The 19,748-nt window shown below is 35.4% G+C and overlaps 2 protein-coding genes across 4 annotated transcripts in view; one reads left to right on the top strand and one right to left on the bottom strand.

The window, feature by feature from the left end:
* The window catches only part of LOC112570165 (apoptosis-resistant E3 ubiquitin protein ligase 1-like), a 39,748-nt gene extending 33,776 nt beyond the window's left edge, over nt 1-5,972 (bottom strand). Inside the window, exons 1-3 of the mRNA XM_025248457.1 lie at nt 5,638-5,972; nt 5,136-5,304; nt 2,027-2,253 (exon numbers count right to left, since the gene is read on the bottom strand). Coding sequence (XP_025104242.1) covers nt 2,027-2,253; nt 5,136-5,304; nt 5,638-5,848 — 607 coding nt within the window. The 5' untranslated portion in view covers nt 5,849-5,972. The remainder of the gene's footprint in view (nt 1-2,026; nt 2,254-5,135; nt 5,305-5,637) is intronic.
* A 132-nt stretch (nt 5,973-6,104) lies between these two features.
* Nucleotides 6,105-16,109, top strand: LOC112570167 (tubulin-specific chaperone E-like). Of its 3 annotated transcripts, none has more exons than XM_025248463.1 (14): nt 6,105-6,161; nt 6,607-6,711; nt 7,192-7,276; nt 7,810-8,010; nt 9,327-9,515; nt 9,851-9,953; nt 10,646-10,818; nt 11,143-11,272; nt 12,090-12,233; nt 12,574-12,727; nt 13,022-13,087; nt 13,324-13,383; nt 13,672-13,760; nt 14,571-16,109. In XM_025248463.1, the coding sequence occupies exons 1-14, from the start codon at nt 6,143-6,145 to the stop codon at nt 14,664-14,666; spliced, it is 1,614 nt and encodes a 537-aa protein (XP_025104248.1). In that variant the 5' UTR covers nt 6,105-6,142; the 3' UTR covers nt 14,667-16,109. The 3 variants fall into 3 exon arrangements, 2 of the variants coding, with proteins under 2 accessions (XP_025104248.1, XP_025104247.1); XM_025248462.1 differs by lacking the exon at nt 6,105-6,161 and adding an exon at nt 6,356-6,403; XR_003100602.1 differs by lacking the exons at nt 6,105-6,161; nt 14,571-16,109 and adding an exon at nt 6,356-6,403 and having other exon boundaries at nt 12,574-12,747; nt 13,672-13,753.
* The last annotated feature ends 3,639 nt before the right edge of the window (nt 16,110-19,748 follow it).

Here is a 19,748-nt window from a genome sequence, read left to right as displayed (position 1 = left end):
TTTTCCCTGCCTTTGACCATATGTTTATTTATTAATTTACTGAGTTTTAATAATTTGGTGAAGATTTTCAGCTGATCTTCTAGTTTTTCATTTACAGCATTGCTACTATCATCTGAATCTCTTTAAATACAATGGAGAGAGAGAATGAGAGAGAAGTGGGTAGGGTTAGAAGGAGAGGCAGTGATGTAGACAAAGAATAAATAATGATGATGAAACTTCAGGGAGGTTTTTTAGGAAGAAGTGATGGAAATTTTGTTGTTAACATTGAGGAACAGTGCACCAGTAACATAACTAATAATTAGTGAGCTATTGTAGTATGATGTTCCATCCAAAGCTAGGCTCAAAGCACTTTACCCCCCCCACCCCCCAAAAAAAAAAAATGTGTTACAAAAAAAAGGAAAATAAATCCTCCCATTAGGCAACCCTCGAATGACAAATATAATATCAACACACACATGCTGACACACAGACACACCAACAGCATATACATGAGTCTAAAGTTCTCTCACATATACACTTAGATATATAGTTATGCACACACATTCATGTCCTATTTGTAGGCTCTGACAGTGCTAAAAACATGTCCAACTGCATGCGGAGATACACAGGCATGCAGCTTAACATATCTTGTTTCACTATCACCACATGACTAATGGCTACCTGCATTATTAACCTAGTTTGTCAGTTCTGACTGCATCATGTGCCTAACTCAAATGTTTTTTTTCCTCCAAATCTCATATTTATGCACTACTGCAGACAGTGTCAACATGTTTATTCCCACAGTCAGGAGAGAATAATGGGAAGGTGCTAGTGATTAATATTGTGTTTGGGGACAAGCAAGGGGAAGTGAGAGATGGGAGATAAAATGAACAAGAAAATGTCCCTCAGCAGACTGATCGAGATTATGACAGAATATTCACAAACAGCTCCAGATGGATTGAGGCCGCGCAATGATTTGCCAGAAGGGCAACAATTTGACCATGACACTGGGAAGAGCCCATCACTAAAGGTCACAACTGCAGAAATAATTGTCATACTATCAACAGTCAGTCTGGCATTCCACATGAGGAAAACAACACCTTCACTATAAAAATGATTCTTGACATTTAGAACATGCTAGTTATCATTACAGGAATATCAAAATAAATCTAGTTTTACAGCTACTCTTTTGACAACAGAAAGTGTAAAAAAAAGGATGCTAATAACAATGCCTCGCTGATGGTAATCTGCATTCCCACTGGTAGGTGGTTGAAGTAATGACAACCACAGCATATAGTCATTTAGCCCCTGTTGCATCCCATGATGCTTAATTGCTGCTCTTTCATATATATAATTAGAACTTTGGCACAGACTTTTACTCAAGCTGGGTTAAGTCCTTTTATAAAAAAAATAAAGCACTGATTAAAACTAAACATCAAGTGCTATGCACTATATCTGTCACTAGAAGTGGCTGGAAACCTGATTTTACAGGGAGTTTGTTAAAGAAGTGTCAGTGAAGAGTACAATGAAAGGGGATGGCTTCTCTGGCTGTGTACAGAATTCCATAAGTTTATGGTTATGTTGTAACCATTCTTTGACATCACAGGAAGTCTAGTTTTACAGCTGACAAACATGCACTTTTCCTCCTCCCACCCCCACACACATATATTTCTCTCTTTCGTGAACTAGACCTATAAAACATAACAGCAGTAGAAGCATAGTAACTTGCAATTATGTTATACATGTAAAATGGCATTCCAACCAATGATGGAGTCCATCCTAGTGTAGGTTAGGGAGAAAACTTATTCCTGAGGATCAAAATTAGCAAAAGCTGTCTCTAAGCATTTTCTGATCTAATTATATTAGTAATACTAATAGTTTTCATGATTTAAGTGAATGCTCATTATCTCCTCTCTCAATATATCTCCCACAGCATCACATGTAACTTTTTAAACGATATAATTAGACCCATGAGCAAAGCACAAACCTGGAGTGAGTGAAAGGGAAGGAAAACATAACAATAAATGCTGACCAAATTCTCACTTACAGTATTTGTCCCAGACTGTAGCTTTTTCAGAAGAGACAAAATCTTTAAGCTTTTCAATGCCCACAAGTGGACCTCTGTTCTTTAATTGATTCTTCAAGGTGTTGACACTTGCTTTTAAAATGTGGTAGTCCCTGAGTTGAGAGTCCTGACTCATAGTGACTCTCTGAAGCTCCTCTTCAGTTAAATCAGCAAGGGATTTTATGCTATGAATATTTTGGGCCTTCAGTCTGCAAAATAAGACAAAAATAAGTTATAACCATATATTCCTACATGTGCACACAAACATGAGGGCTGGTAATTTTGCCCCAAGACCATATCACCCCACCACCCAAGGCAAATCATCCTAGGCAGGACCATATCGTCCCAAGTATGACCACATCATCCCAACACCAAAAGCCAAATCATCCCAGGCCAAAAAGACTGGTCTGAGCAAAATGAAAAATATTTTCCGACCACTTAAGGTTCACTGTCAGTCAAGGGTGACCATAAACTTTCATTTTTCTTTACTTATTGGTTTGTATTAAATGAATATAGGCTGTTCAGGTATTCTTGATCTTGTCAACTCAGACCAACAAAAACTCAGAAAAATACACAGATGTGCACAGAAAGGAGAGGTCAATATGCAGGTCCATCCACTACATTCTGAATGCTTAACATGAAAATTCTTTAGAAATGGGGTTGACACCTGACAACAGTGAAGTCAATACACTACTGTTGTAAGATGTGCAACAAGCTAAATGAATATTGACACTTCTGCATATAAAAATAAAAATAATAAAGTGGATCGATATAGTACATTTCTCAATTGCACAGTAGACTCAATGCCCCAAAAAGTCAAAATATAAAAATCAAAATAAATGGCATATCTTCAAACACAGACCAAATAATACAATATGACTTTATTTATCCACAAGGGCAATTTCAGATAGTACTCGTACTAGCAATATACATGCATAATCATGTTGAAATAATTTCTCTCACACACACACACATTCCCAGCAACTACAGTTGGTGACCTTAGGTCACCTTAGGCTAGTACAAGATCATAGCCAGTAGAGTTGATCAAGTAAATGGCACATGGGATGAATGAAAACTCACAGGCCAACACATGATCAGAAATAAGAGAGGATGCGGGATACCTTCCTAAGGATTTGCTGATTACAAAAGGGTGCCAAGTCCCTCTGACCGGTGATCTTGGAAGAGATATTAATAAAGGAGACAATGCTATTCCTGTTCCCTAGGGACAGGCTGTGAAACAAAGAGATGAAAGAAAAAGTGATGACACTTTCAACGAAGGACTAAGAGAACCGAATGAAGATGACAGAGCTGACAGAGAAAGATCCGAATTTCCATAAGAGGTACAAGAGTTGCTGACTCTTACTGAGGATCATGTTAGTGATGATGTTCCATTTAGGCTTATTATCAAATATAGTACCTAAATATTTATGAGAGTCAACTACCTCGAAGCTATCATCATAGATAGACATCAGGCTTGTTAATCCAAAAGTCAAAGATCATTTTCTTAGTCTTTGAGACATTCAAGACAAGGAAGGGTTCCTCACACCAGAGTACAAAATCAGGAAGAGTGCCACTGTGAACATGCTCACTGTCATACATAAATGATAGCAAGGCAGAGTCATCAAGAAAGCTCCTATCCATAGTGCTTCTACAACTGTTAGTTGTATATAGTATGAACAGTAGTGGAGACACACAGCATCCTTGAGGGCACCTGTACAGGTGACAACAGGATTTGAGAGAAGACCATCAATTGCATACTTTGTTACCAGATAATTAACAGATGGATTTTGGAGGTAGAAATTTACAGGTTAAATTTATATTGCCTATATCTACCGATAGCTGAAATAAATGCAAACCACTCAGGCTGGTTTTTAACAGAAACTATCTGCTGCTTGTTTGTTAAAAAAGTCCAGGATCCAGATACATCATAACAGTTACAGAGACATAGCAGCAGACAAAGACAACAAAAAACAAAACAAAAAACACCCCATTTAATACAACCTCAAAGCTAAAGAATAAACGATGACAGAAATGTCAATTTTAAAAAATCTACTTAAAAAGAAAATTTCTTTTATGCACTATTGTGATATGTTCATATATTTGGATGTGTATTGGCAAGTGGCCATTCTTTCACTAATGGCTGAACTTATTTGCATGGCTCTGTTTGAAGTAGGTGGCTAAGCTTGCAAATATGTATAGCATCTAAACAACGCATGACTCTGTCAGTAATATTTGACATTAATAGTGATAAATTTCCCTTTAAGGGCTAGGACTATTCGGCTTTCAGTGTTGGAAGCATGTGGTCTTACTCAAGATGATACTGTCCTGGCAGGGACAATTTGACAGGCAGTGGGGCGATATGGATGGGGTGATATGGTCTTGGGGTGAAATGACCACTGACTCCCCCGTACACACACACGCAGCTCTGTTTTAAGTACATTCAGTGCTGGTGCCAAAACTTGCAAATTTTTTAGATTAAAGTATATTCAACATACAAGACTTTTTTGTGTGAAAAGCACATCAAAAGCAGCAGCCGAAAGGACATTGGTATAGACAAAGATGTGGCTTGGATGGTTTATTTAGTAGGAAAGTGCTTCCACCTTGAGGTTTGCACTACTAACCCTAACCCTGCACTACAGAGGGGGAGGAACCCCGAATGTCCGGACAAAACTCCCAATGCCCAGCTTTGCGGATAGGTGTCAAATAGAGAGACTGTCCCCAGATGAGATATGAACCCTAAGCCAGTTACTGCAGTGGTGACAAGCAAGTGTTTTAATCACAACACTACTGGGCACCCTGGTAAGATGTGGCTTATTGCAACAAATGCCATAACAACACTAACTATAATTATCAACACAACAGAATACACAGGTGACAGACTAAGTAAATATGACTTTATGAATTATCCTACATTTATCATCAAACAGTTTTCTTATATTCCAATTAACCTTATTACTTGCATTTAGAAATAAGTTGATAAAATGTTATTAACCAAGTCAATATGGTTGTCTATGCATGCTTTTAACTTAAATATCTGCTAAAATTCTTACAGCAAGCTAAATGCTAAGAATAAAATTATTCTGCTTCTTACCTTTCACGATAATGGATAAGTCCATGTGATTCTAACCAGAACTCTAGTTCACACTGGGATAATAGCAATGCACTTGCTGCCAAAATGTCTGCCTTTTGCTTCTTGGACATACCTTCCAAAATTTTATCCTCAGCACTAACTGCCAGAAGCTTCGACTTTGAAAATAGTCCTGAAACAAGTTAACATTTCTAATGATAACAATAGCTCATCATCAATGTGTATTGATATCTTTCTCAAAGTTTGGGGTGACAAGCCATGTCAGAGCAGATTTTTGGGCCTGGGGCGATTCATCTTTTGGTACAGGGGCGATGTGGTCTTACTTGGGACGCTGCGGTCATGGCTGGGACGATTTGACTCAGGTGGTGGGGCGATATGGCTTAAGGACGAAATGACCCACCCCAGAGGGAAGAAGTGCGAGATCAACTACAATTACTTCAAAAGATACGGGGACCTCATAAATGTAACCCTGGATAGCTAACTTATGAAACAAAACAACCCATACCTAGCTTGATAACTTCGCTTTCTAGGTGATGAAGTCTGTTCTCTGCTAGCCAGTTATGAAGATCTGTTGAAATGCAAAGATTTGGTTGACATTGATCGTGGCGAAGTTGGTAGCTTCCAATAAGAATAGCTGCACCAAGAATAACTACAGCAGACGCCCTGTTTAACTGCCATTTAGACCAAACTCTCACATGATGACCTAGACGTTCCATTTCTTGCAGACGTAATGTATTACTATTAGGTCATGATGGTCACCTTTCCCACCATCTGATAAACGGGAGGCAGTATGCTTGTTATTGTTGACAGACGCCGATCCGGAAACGACACTTTTTAATGTTATCCAAATCATTGCACCTCACTTTAAAAAAAATAAATATGTAAATAACTAAATAAATAAAAGGAAAAAATTACATAATTTTCTCTAATAATAAAATTAAGAGCAAAATTATTTAAACATGATTTTTTTTCTTATTTTAAATATAAGTTCTAGAAGCCATCGGTAGGCCATGGCGGCAGACGACGCAGGTAAGCAGTTAAGAATGACAAGTAGCTAATTACAGCTACCCAAAGCAAAGAAGAAAATACAATTTACAAGGAAATATGTGACTTAAATTTTCTTCATTAAAATATGTCTCACTGAACACAAACATGGGTATCTGTGACTGTGCGCATAGTTGTGCCAGGACTCTCCAGTTCCAGTACCGGCTACAATTAATTAGTACGATCAATGAATTTCAGATTGTCTCAACGAGTCGGTAGAAAAAGCTGTAGATAAACCCCCTTATCATATTTTCATCATGATATTTCATTTTATTTTTAAACGATAGAGAATATGCAAACTTTTGTCTGTAAGTGTTTAACGAAGACGTACGTGTTTAACTATTGTACAAAGTATATAATAATTGACCTCTTAATTGTAAGATGTACTTGTAAATTAAAAGAATGATCAAAACTGACTACCCTCTTACAGATTTGGTGCGTCCAGATGGAAGTATTCTAGAAGTTGGCGATCGCATACGGTGTGATGTAAACTTTGGTACAGTCAAGTATATTGGGATAGTCCCTCCAACAAAAGGTTAGTTAAAATTAATAGAAAATTAAAGGAGAAGATACAGTTTAGTTCCTATCATTTTTTTGTTTATGTCATGTGCATCATTAACATTTGAGAGATAGTGGTACATATTTTTAAGCCTTTACCCACCCACAGACACATGCACACAATCTCATTTACCCTTTGTCCATTCATCTACTGACATGAATATAATATTAAATGTATCAATTTAAAAAAAATGCATTCAAGTCAGTACACACCTTACATAAAATCTCACTTACCTTCTATAACAACCATTAACTATGCACACACTATAGCATTTCACTGAACATTTAACCCCACAACCCAACCCCTCTTCTAGAAGAGAATGCGAATGATTAGATATAATAAAAAGAAAAAAGGCAGATTTCAACCGTCTCATTTTCTGACAGTTATGTTAGCAACTTGCTGATTACACTGTACATTCTAAACATCATAGAATCATTTAGTTTTCCTGTTTTCTAGGTGTTTGGCTTGGTATAGAATGGGATGATCCCACTCGTGGCAAGCATGATGGATCACATGAAGGAGTACGGTATTTTCAAACCAGGTAGATTTTGTTATTAATTATAATATCCAGAGCTTCCAAGTGGATTGAGCTTTGTTCAAAGGATGGTAGCCCATGTAAATGGCCTAGGTCATATGATTCCCTGTAGAGATTATATATATATCTATTTTATAATTACAGTATGTATTCAAAGTTAAAACTTGAGAACTTTGATTGAATTACAAAGATTACAGATTGACATACAGGTTTTTAATTTTGCCTTTTGCTTATTTTTTTCTGAATATAGAAAACATTTCTTCTATATTATTTAGAAACAATTATTTTAACAATTTACCAACTTACTTGAAATAACAAGGAAATAGATCAGGATGTTGTTTTACTTGCTTTTCCAAACTAAAAACATTTATTTTTGAAAGTAATTAGCAAGAATTTTTATTCAAGTGCCTTGATCATGACTAAATTTTAGTCAACTACATATCAGCATTGTCACAATAACCACCACAATCAATGACATCATCATCACTGTTTGCTGTACAAAGCACAATGTAAACATAATTTTGCATTTCTGTTCCAAGTCATCCAAATTCAGGATCATTTCTGCGACCAAAGAAAGCATGTCTGGGTATTGATTGTTTTCAAGCCATTCAAAGTCGGTATGGTATACAAAAACATGGCAGTGCAGGGGTCAACACTGAAACACTTTATGTGCTGGATGCTGATAACAGACAAACTGTTGTGGAGATGGTTGGAGCTGAAAAAGTAAACTTGATGCAGAGGTATGGAACAGGGCTGAGTCACTAATGCTTTAACATTGCTTTGTGGTCAGATATCTTTTATTCCAGGAAAATAAGGTGGCCAAATTGAAAGTGTTATTTTGATTATATCTCCATGTAAATTTGTGAGAACAATCTATGTTTTTAGTCCCATATGTATAGTGCATATGTATGCATGAACCGAGCCTTTTAAGTCAGCATTAAAGATCTGTTATTCCTGCCTTAACTCAGCATCATTAAGAACATGACTTAATGCTATCAAAAACATCAATATCACTTCTGTTTTTCAGGCTTTGGTATTTCTTATTGATCATTGTATTCAAACATGCTAAAACAGAAAAGCTGCAGACTGGAAATCACAGTCAACAATTCTGGAGGCTAACAACAATATTTTAGAACTAGTACTTCTCATGAGTAATTGCATTCTTATTCTGGGGCTTGGCAATGCTACTAATGCCGCCTTTTCATCTTCTGTGCATGAAGATTTATTTGCTGGGCTGATTCATGGCATGTTGAAATATTTTGGAAAAATGGGTAAAAATGGAGAAAAAACACACAGGTCACTACTGCTGTGTTGGTCAGAATGGGGATAGCATGACTGCAGATGAAAGATTTTCTCTATCAATTTCCACTAGTTCAGACTATGGAAAATGTGTGGAAGGTGCAGATAAAACGTGTAGCTGAAATAGTTTGGGGAAGGTAGCATTGATATTCTGTTAAGTATGAAAAGGCAAATACATGGAAGATCAAATATATTTTGAAGATTTCCTGTTTAGACACATCAGAAAAACAACTTATTATAACAAGTAAACATGCTCAAAACATCTTCACTATGGTTCATAGTAGCTATCCAATCAAAGCTATCGCACACACAATAGCCAAAAAAAGAAACAAGTAGCAACAAATACTTTTTCAGTTTGGCCACTTCCACTTAAAAATATTTTCTGACTTACCACTCATCTCCATCTTTCAAATGTTTGGTCAGCCAAGAAACTGCAGACACAAGGAACATAAATGCATCTATCTCTTCTTGCAAAGGAGATAATAATCCACCCTCCCCTGCTCTCTTGATTGATAATACCAGATCAGGTAATTCTTTCCAAGAAATTTGAAGGTGACTTCTTTGCCTTACTTATCATTGATGTGTTGTGTGGCCCTTTTGATTGATTACAACATTTCTCCTACATGTAGTTAATTCCATTCTGCTTAGTTATCTTGCTTGTTTTGATGATTGGGATTATTATGGTGTCATCATTGACATTTATCAAAAATGAATTTTTAAAAGTAACAAAATTTTTGTTTGTTTCTGCCTTTTTCAGTCAACTGAATCGACTGCAAGAAGTGTCCATACGGGACATGGATGTGTACGGCACACAGTCAGATTGTGAATTATCCCAGAACACACCTTCCATCCAGACTCTAGATGTGTCGCGGAACTTAATAGCATCTTGGCCAATGGTGGCAAAGATCTGTCAGCAGTTACCTAATCTGCAATCACTTTTTCTTAGGTATGTGTTTAGACGGGAGGACAAGAATGTACTTTTGTGTGACCAAATGTTATGGTTTTTGAAGAAGTACATTGATATGAGAGATAATATACTGCTGTGATGTTAAAGGTTGGGATTAGCATAGTATCATTTAGTAAAACTCATTATGTACTAAAAGGTATTTTATGAATTTTGCTTTCTGTTTTCTGTTTTTCGGTATTTCTCTTGCCATAGTAAGAAGTTGTTTTTTTTTATAAAAGAAAACAAGGCTGATTCAAAAGAAGGAGATAAAACAATAATATTTTTATTATAAAACAAAAAGTTTTCGTGATGATTCAAAGTTTTATCTGTTTTAGTGAAAACAAGCTTCATGCTCCAACATATTCAACAGACGTGTTAAAAGCTTTTAAAGCTGTCAGAAATTTGTACTTGAACAAAATGTCATCAAGCTGGCATGAGGTAGAAATCAGTTTCTCATATTTTTTCTCCATATCTGCTTACTCATATTCTCTTGACCATTCTCTGTCAATTTTTAATTTTGGTTTGCTGAGTGGTCAGTCATATTAATATTAGCTTTTAATGTGATTATTTTTTTATTTAAAAGGAGAAACATTAAATGAGAAAATAATGAATAACTCAAATGCTGTACAGTTATCATCCCTTTTAAACCGGAATAGAAAGAATTACTCTTGAATGTTTAAAAACTTGTTGCTGTGTGGTAGTCATAAACTTTGAAATTTTAAAACCATGTTTGAGGTTTTGCATAGGAATACAACTTTCATAAAAATTAATTTTAAACTGTTGAAATGAGATTTGTTTTCTTAGGCAAGATGATCCAAAGTTTTTGTTTAACAGCTGTCCATTTTTAAATTGCTTTGAAAAAAATGCTCTCTTATCATGTGCTTATCTCCTAGCTATGTTTAGATGCTGTTTGCTAGTGGAATAAATGGATGATCTACTCTCAAGCAATTCGTTTCTTTAATCCTGCAGGTCTTTTTTATGCATGTGCATTTTTCTTCATTTACTATTTAAACATCATGATCATGTTTTATATATTAGGAATTGGTTTACTTTGGTTTTCTGGATTTTTACCTCATCTAATACTGATTTCATTGAAGTAGTCTGTAATCCACATTTCATCTTTTTGCCAGGTATTGCAGTGCTGCTCCTTATTTCCTATTTTGGAGACATTGTACGTCAGTGCCAATGCAATGCAAATGCTGGAGGAGCCACAGTGCTGTTTGCAGCAGCTTACAACGCTGAGCCTAGAAAATAACAACATCAGCAGCTGGGATGAAGTTATGAAACTTGGAAAGCTACAGCAGTGGGTATTTGCAGCAGCAAACTGAAAATTTGCTTTCAAACAAATGTTCATAAAAATCTTCTCTCACTGTTAACATAAGGGGTTGGAAATATCATTTTGTTTGTGAACACCAAAAATGTGTAGAAATTTCTGTTCTTAGAGAATAGAATGACAAAGAAGGTCTTTGAATAAATCATAATCAAATTAAGTTTTTGGTACAAATCTAGATTAAGCAGCCTTTTGATAGACTTTCTTAACTGCAATTAGCTGTGAATAGTTTTTATTTATTAAATTCAGTACATATTTTCCTTTATTTTTTTTCTTCTTTTGATTCATTGTATTCAGACTGGAGACCTTGGTGATTACAGACAATCCCATAGAAAGGATATATTTTCCTGATGTACCTTACAGAAAGAAGTCTCAACTTTTTCCCAAGCTGAAACATCTGTACATAACTTTGAACAAAATTTCAGATGTGAGTAATGATACTATGTTTAGAATCACAGTATATTTCACTTATTTCTTTCCATTATAAGAATGTGTGATTTACATAATCACACTCACTAAGGAGCATGCTGTCAGCACTTAAGATGTATAGACAGAATGTAAAGGATGGAAGGAGAAAAAAACTGCACAGACAGGTAATGAAATACAAACATATAAGACACAAAGAGGAATCAGGAACAAACAATAAGGATGGAGAATGTCAAAAATCAGCAGAAAAAGACAAGCAGGCAGACTATAGTCAATTGACTTTGATCGCAAGTATTGACAGCTATGTTGATTGGTGTAAGGAGTAATGCTCATGAAACAGATGTGTTTTCCTACCTCTAAGCACCATATAGGCAGTGGAGTTTTATTATCAACTTTATAAATTAAACATTTCCATGTAATAGTATTAATAGGAGGATTTACATAGAAGTAATTTGGGTTTTTGATTTTATATTAGTAGATGTCTATGTATCTATTTGTAAATATTTTTCTTTATTTATTACCTATTTCAGTCAGTGTATATGAATGAAAATAACTTTCACTAGTTGATGAATATAACACATGTGGAGTCATAAGATGTCTAAAGCATGTTTATCTCATATTGTTTATAAATATTTCTAAATTTTTATATAATGCAGGATTTAGTTTCTTTGATAAGACTTTTAGATGACAAGATTTAGTTTTTTTATCACTAATCTCAGCATCACATTCCCATACCGCCTTACCACCAAGTGTGAAGAGCCTTGTCCTTTTTGAAAAAAAAATAAGGTTCTTGTGAGCTTACAGTAATTTCTTTTCAGTGGGCATCAATCAATGAGCTCAACAAGCTTCAGAACCTTGAAGACCTTGGCTTTGGGAGCTTGCCTCATCTGGGAGCTGCAGAGACAGTTAGAGAGATTGTCATAGCAAAGATTGGCAATCTCACTCGATTTAACAGGACTGATGTAAGGTTGCCTGCTTTCTGTGAGATCATAAGTACTGGTTAAGTCTTACTTGTCAGAACTACATTCTTCAGACTTTCAACTGTCCTGAAAGCTATTGTAAAATAAAGCTTCTGTTTGTGTGTGGGTGTGTGCATGCATATCTTTGTGTGTGCACATATGTGTTCGCTTGCACATGTGTCATGAATATGTGTGTTGGGGGAAAGATTCATTAGGGAATAGATGAATTGATCAGTCACTAATTTATTTCCCTTTTTCTGTTTGGTATGACCACAGATAAAATCACAATGAAAAGTTATAAATTAATTTGATATAATAGTGGCTGCTGATGTCTTGTTTCAAGGTTAATGAACAAGAGAGAAAAGGTGCAGAGATTGACTACCTGAAAAAATTTGGACCAGACTGGCTAAAGGCAGGAGGCAACCAGGATTCATCAAAAGATAATCCAGATATAGAATTCCAAGCACAGCATCCACGTTTTTGTCATCTTGTTAGCAGTATGATTACCAGTTTGAAGGTTCTTTTTTAAAATCTGTAATATGTCTTATATGACATAATGTCTCTTGAAGATAATTGGCTGAGAAGAGATTTTCATGGTCAGTCTTGAAACAGATTTCTATTTAGAGAAATGTACTGTTTTAAATTAATCTTGCCAGTAAAACAAAATAATAAATTTGAGGGTTAGAGTGGTTCAGAGCGTAGCATCCTGTCTGTCTGGCATATAAAAGTCACATATGATTGAAATAACAGAATAAAAGAGTTGAAACAATTCTGTATTCATGTCTCGACAGAATGGGGTGCTCCTGAAAACTCCGAAATGGTACAGCAGTCACTATCATTGAAAGACAACCTTATCAGTATCCTTTCTGTGTTTATAGGTTAACATACACATGACACTTTTGTAATAGAGAGGCCCCTTGTAGGATTAAATGGATTAGGAAATATGTTACAGAACATTCAGAAAATTCATTTTTTAAAATGTAATGTGTAAATAAAAGCAATAATTTGCATGCATATCTGCAGGGTGTAGATTAAAGTTATAACTGACAGATATTTTCCTGGTGTGAGCACACAGTTCCTTAATTTATGTAAGCAATAAAAATTTTCAGTCCACAGGACCCTGAGAAGGGAGTAATGGAAAAGAAATTACCTTGTAAGTATTTAAATATTTCTAAATATTTCTTTCATTGATTTTGGGATGAGAATTTGACAAAATCTTTTCATAAATTGCATTTCTTGAAAAATGTAAGAGCACAACTTATATTGGAATACTTTAATTTAAAAAAATAACGAGTAAAACATCGTTTGATTTTAGAAAAAACTTGCTTTTAAACACTTAATCTCTTTCTCTTGAATTTTGTGTCACATTTGTACAGCATGTAATTTGTATTTATAGCATTTTTTTTGTAGGTTTTTTTTGTTGTTCTTTGTACCACTCTAGCTACAATGTCAGTCCAGAAGCTGAAGACTTTGATTCAACGGATATTTCGGCTAGACAAAGACTTTACACTGTCATACATTAGTCATAAGGTATGGTTGATATTTTTCTAAAACATTTCACATTAGAATACATTAAACCCCCTGTCAGGCACACATAAATGTACACCTAACTACCTTGCATTTTCATGATTAGCATCTTTTACAGTTTTGCATGGTAGGTAGCACAGTGGCTAAAGATCCATTACCATGACATTGAGAATCTAGTGTTTTGGGTTCATATTTATGGCTCCAAAAAATCTCTCTCTGGATGTGACACCTGTTTACAAGGTTGACTTTTGGTGGTTTTCTCAGGGCACTCCGGTTTTCTCTATCTTTGTGTATGTGTGTACGCACACACTATATTGATCATGCATGTTTATATGTGTAAAATATTTTGAGCCTTCAGGGATATAGAGCTATAGGAATATTCACTGTTTCACTATTACTATTATTTAGTCCATGTAGGCAAAATATTTGTATCAGAATCTTGTAAATCTCTCTTCTCATTTAAACTATAATGTTTGTTTTTTGCAATTTATTTTTGCATGTATTTGTAATTGTCACATCCCTCATTTCACAACATATGTTCTGGTTTCCATGACACTGGCAAGGTTACCACTGTTGAATGTCAACTTGTCAGGTTACAGAAAGTCACATGACCTATAATTGACTTCTTATTTCATTAGAATTGGATTACCAGTGACATTATCCCTTCTGCATTCTTTGTATTATTGTGTGAGTTCTAGAGGTTACTATGTTTTATTACTAAAAAGCATTTGATTTCAATTTATATGTAGAAGTATTTGCACAAATGATGAGACAGCATTAGAATTTGGATTTTTGTTGTTCTTGTTGTTGCAGATGCAAGGACCAGAGATAGAATTTGACAATGAGTTGAGGCAGATCTCTTTTTACTCGGTAGAAAATGGGGACACAATTCAAGTAAAGTGGCGGTGATGTGTGCACTTTTAGAAAGTGTGAGCAGTTGCAATTGCTAAGACATTAGTTTCTCTCTTTTTTTGTCACTGATGGGGTTTTAAGATTGTACCAAATGTGTTCTGCGTTTGAGAGTAGCACATGAACTTCATTATGTTTAAGCAATGAAAAGAAAGTTTGTAACAGATTTTTTTATTTTTATTTTACTTGACTTCATTTGCACAGATGCAATTATAGTACAAGGCTACCTTGAGTAGACCAAAATCATCCAAATGTTAATATTTTTAACAACCATGAAGTCACAGCATAGATCAGAACACTGGCCATTTATGACTTCATGATTTGCTACATTAATTTCATGCTCCTTTGAAAACTAAATTCTTAGTGTGCCATGTGCAAATAGTGACTGAGAGAGCGACAGCAGCATGCAGAATCGTTTGATGTTCCAGCTCTTAAACAAGTTAGGAATAGTGTCCTTTTTCTTCCTTATCATTGTGGAAATGTGTGTATACATGTGATGATTGTTGGCTTGTGTGCATGCATGCACATCTGTGCATGCATGCACATCTGTGCATGAGGCTGTATGTACATGCAACTGTGCAAGCAATTTAAAAAAAAACAATTATTATGTTTTCCTGTGTTTCTTTACAACCATGCTGTGTTGAAATCTCGAAAGAACTTAAATAAAAAAAGATAAATGAACTACTTTTACCTCATTTTAATTTTAACCTATTATTATTTTTTGCTTTTTAAATATAACTTTATGTTTTGCATATAAATTTATTAATAGTTAAATATGAAATTAAATTGAATTATGCTTATCATAAAATGTTAAAATTATTAAAGCTTCTTAAAAAAAAACCTTCCCCACAGTCTTGGGGTGCTAATATTGACAAAGGATTCAGAAGCAGTTCTCTTCCCCTAATCCTTCATGCATTTAATTCATGCTTGCTACGGTGCTCTTTGTTTGCTGATGCTTGTGTTTCTTGTTTAGTTGACTCACAGTTCATTATGGAGCCTTTCATGTGCAGCAAATTGAGCTGGCATACACATGAGGAAATGCACTTTACAAATTCAGTTATCATCCTCCTCCTTTGTAACATAGAAAATGTAGAAATATATCACAGCAAAGTACATGCAACTATTTATGGCTGTGTCATCCTAGGGATATGCACCAACCAATTAATTGACTCATTTTGCATGCTCCCAGCCCTAAATGGATTTCCACCGTGAACTCTTCATTCTAGCATGATTTTATTGTCAGCTTTTGTCTACTACTTCATTATGACAAGACTTTTTTGATTCAGGAATTCACGTATTATTTTGTTATTTTGCATCGGTATAGGGAAATATTGAAACACTTGTTCAAGGACTGTGATGCACCTGTGATTAAGTACTGCTGCAGGTTTGTGTCTGTGTTTCCAGTGCTTCAGGAGCATAAATAAAATGTTTTGCTGATTCACACTGTACTGTTGATTGACCTTTGCTCACTTGGTCAAAGTTGACAACTCTTAATTGTGACATTGATATTGAAAGGTGCCTTTGACTCACTTAATAGAAATTAAGCATCGAACGTTTTCAGGGAAACGGTCTACATCATGGGTGGGCAAAGTTTTTATTTTGTATGCTGGTCTCAAAATTCTAAGCCATGCGGCTGGCCAGTAAAATACGAACAAATAAACCACACGCCTTTGGCTACACGACAAACAGTGATAATAGAATGTGCAGCAAATTAGTACATCATGGCGTTTATTGTGTAAAGTGAAGCTGTTTGAATTCGCTCCCAATAAAACTTTAAAACCAACTATTCCTTTGAAGTCAGCCCCGATGTTCTCTGATGACTACATGAGACATGTCAGCTGTTGTTTATCTCTTCCTTTTCTGCGTTCTAATGTTAATTACGGACTGCCGATTTCTAAATCTGTTGTAATTGATAAATTAAATTTGAATCAAATTAACGTAGGCTGCATAAAGTTAATTGCGACATGCAAAATAACTCAAGGCCTAAAACTGTTGACAGGTAAAGGTAAAATAAATGAGGGCCCAAAACAACTGAGACAATGTTAAACTACAAGTAGGTTAGATTAGTGAAGATCGCGAGCACCGTCTCCGTAGCGTATAGTGGTTATCTTGCTAAAGAAAACAAAAACAGACAGATTAAAATAAACAATTTCAGTAAGGGAGTAAACATTGATTTCTTCTATCTTCTTTTAAAGACTTGATTATATATATCTTGGGGAAAAAAAAATTCAGTGCGGATCAGGTGACAAACAAAACACTGAAGAAGGGGAGATAACAAGCAAAACCTCTTATTATGTGTCTTACGTCCCTTTGATTAGCTTATCCTCTGCCAGTTTGAATGATCGAGTTGTTAAGTGTGGCGTCTATGCACATTGTCAAAATGCTGAGGTTATTAGCTTGAGTATTATTTTAATAACTTAACTAAGTAATTAAACAACCTTTTAATTCTAGTGGACCTTTGAAAACGTTATCAAAGAGACTGGTATAAACTTTACAACAAAATTTGATTGTTTTATGGTTAATTCAGCGGTTCTCAACCTTTTACTTGTGACGCCCCCCTGACAAACAAATGTACGTCCGCGCGCCCCCCACACAATGTAAGCTAATTTCACTAATACCAGTATAAGAAACTTTTAAAAAATGACCACCTTCGCGCCCCCTTGTAAGCACGTAAACCATTTTTATTTTACACAATATTACAGTTCATGTCTTGGAAAATAAAGGACTTGTGAACCAATCCGACTTCGCTTTTGTTTTCCATTGAAAGAAAATTATTATGCTGTGGGATCCTCATAAAGATTTCAGCGAAACGAAAATCCTTTAATGTCTATTTAACTCGTGCATCTGTCTCCCGTTTCTGTCTATTTATTCTTTTTGTTTGTGTGTGTGTTTGTGTGCGTGTGTGTGTTACAGCTTAAGTACCTGCAGAGTTGTCGGTAACGGTTATTCCACACACTATCACTGCTAATAACCGACTCGATATCAAAGATATAAAATATTATAATTAAAGACATCGTTGTATCTGGTGTAAACGTGACTTCATCTTTTTTTTAACAGAAATTAAGAGTCAGAATGTAGACGGAAAGCTAGACTAGGAGGAATAAATGAACAGAAAAAGTCAACTTGTGCATGCTTCCTTTTCCAGCGTGATTTACTTGTAAACAAAAGTTTCCTCAGGATGCATCTTGATAAAGATAACAAAAATTCAGACAAATTAAAATAAACAATTTAAAACAGTGAGAGAATAATAATTTTTTTTTTTGTTTTAATATATTTAATTTTTTTATATCTGTATTTTGGAATGACAACATATCTTTTCATCTTGCAGGGATACTAACAAGTGTGCTCACATACAAAAATAAACAAAAGAGTAAAAAAAAAAACAAAAAAAAAAACTAAGCAAAACAAGTGTACAATTAAGTAGGTTACATTAGTGAAGATCGCGAGCACCGTCTCCGTAGCGTTGGGATATCTTTCTAAAGAAAACAGAAACAGACCGATTAAAATAAACAATTTCAGTAAGGGAGTAAACATTGATTTCTTTTATCTTCTTGTAAAGACTTGATTATATATATCTTGAGAAAACAATTTTTCAGTGCGGACCAGGTAACAAACAAAACACCGAAGAATGGGAGATAACAAGCGAAACCTTTTTTTCATGTGTCTTAAGTCCCTTTGATTAGTTTATAGTTTGAATGCGTTGTTGCTTGTTTGCTGGGACTCAACATACACGCTTAGTCCCTGAGCCACGAAAGGGTTAAACACTACGAAAAACACAGGAGGCACGGACTGGTCCATGATAGTGTTCCTCTCCTAATAAAGATTTCAGCGGAACAAAAATCTTTTAATGTCTATTTAACTAATGCCTTTGTCTCCAGTTTCTGTCTATTTATTCTTTTTGTTTATGTTCGTGCGTGTGTGTGTATGTGTGTATTACAGCTAAGAACCTGGGTTGTCAGTAACGGTTTTCCCACACACTATCACTGCTAATAACCGACTCGATATAAAAAATTTAAATTATTATAATTAAAGACATCGTTGTATCTGGTGTAAATGTGACTTCATCTTTCAACAGAAAAGAGTCAGAATGTAGACGGAAAGCTAGACTAGGAGGAATAAATGAACAGAAAAGGTCAACTTGTGCATGCTTCCTTTTCCAGTGTGATTTACTTGTAAACAAAAGTTTCCTCAGGATAAAGATAACAAAAATTTAGACAAATTAAAGCAATTTAAAACAGTGAGAGACTAACAATTTTTTCTTCTGTTTTAATATATTTAATTTTTTATATCTGTATTTTGGAATGACAACATACGTTAAACGCTGTTCATCTTGCAGGGATACTAACAAGAGTGCTCACATACAAAACTAAACAAAAGAGTAAAACAATAAACTAAACAAAACAAGTGCTAGTTACAAGATGATTGCAAGATAAGGATAATGTTGTGTGTCAGGGAAATGTCTTATTTCCCGTGTAAGCGTAGTTCGCGAGTGAGTGCGAGTGTATACCGCGTGAGAATAAAAGAAAAAAAAAGAAAAGGGTCTAATTCGTAAACCCCGTGCAGGAGCATAACTGATGACACGTGACACTAGTAACGACAGCTCACCTCCAGGTTTTTCGCTCAGTGAACAGTGTGTGACATTCCCAACGCAGGCGCCGAGACGGTTGGTCCTACCTGTACAGGTGTAAATACAGACAGGGGAATCTGTGCATTTAGTTCCTTGCCCAGTAAAGGTAAACAAATATGTGTTTATATTGTCCTGAATTCTAAATTCTGATTTCACCGCAAAAGTATTGTTAAATTGTTTCATGGGAAAAATCTTAACGTTCAATAAGAAATCACGTGATGAGTTTAACTCAGGGAGACTAATAGAAGCAGTGAATGGTAGTCTCATTAGTCATTAAGTTACAGGAACTAATGTGGAGGAACAGCTAAGGAGGACCCGCTGAAACGGATCCCTAACTACAGGAGGGCCTAAGAGCCTTCTTCCTACACCGGACCCACCCAGGGGTGACTGTCAACCGAGGGAGGGCTGGGTAGCTCGAACCGATCCGGGTAGCCCTGGTGCTTCTTCCCTTGTGG

Source organism: Pomacea canaliculata, linkage group LG8, assembly GCF_003073045.1.
Source record: "Pomacea canaliculata isolate SZHN2017 linkage group LG8, ASM307304v1, whole genome shotgun sequence".
In the NCBI taxonomy this organism is placed as follows: domain Eukaryota; kingdom Metazoa; phylum Mollusca; class Gastropoda; order Architaenioglossa; family Ampullariidae; genus Pomacea; species Pomacea canaliculata.
Note: the sequence above shows the minus strand (reverse complement) of the source record. Positions and strands in the feature narration are given on the sequence as shown.

Bases quoted from the DNA above. Each gene is read 5' to 3' on its own strand.
- LOC112570167 (XM_025248462.1), top strand. From the start codon at position 6,364: ATGAATTTCAGATTGTCTCAACGAGTCGGTAGAAAAAGCT. The intron at 9,516-9,850 runs GTATGTGTTTAG...TATCTGTTTTAG, and splicing joins CTGCAATCACTTTTTCTTAG to TGAAAACAAGCTTCATGCTC. The intron at 13,761-14,570 runs GTATGGTTGATA...TTGTTGTTGCAG, and splicing joins TGTCATACATTAGTCATAAG to ATGCAAGGACCAGAGATAGA.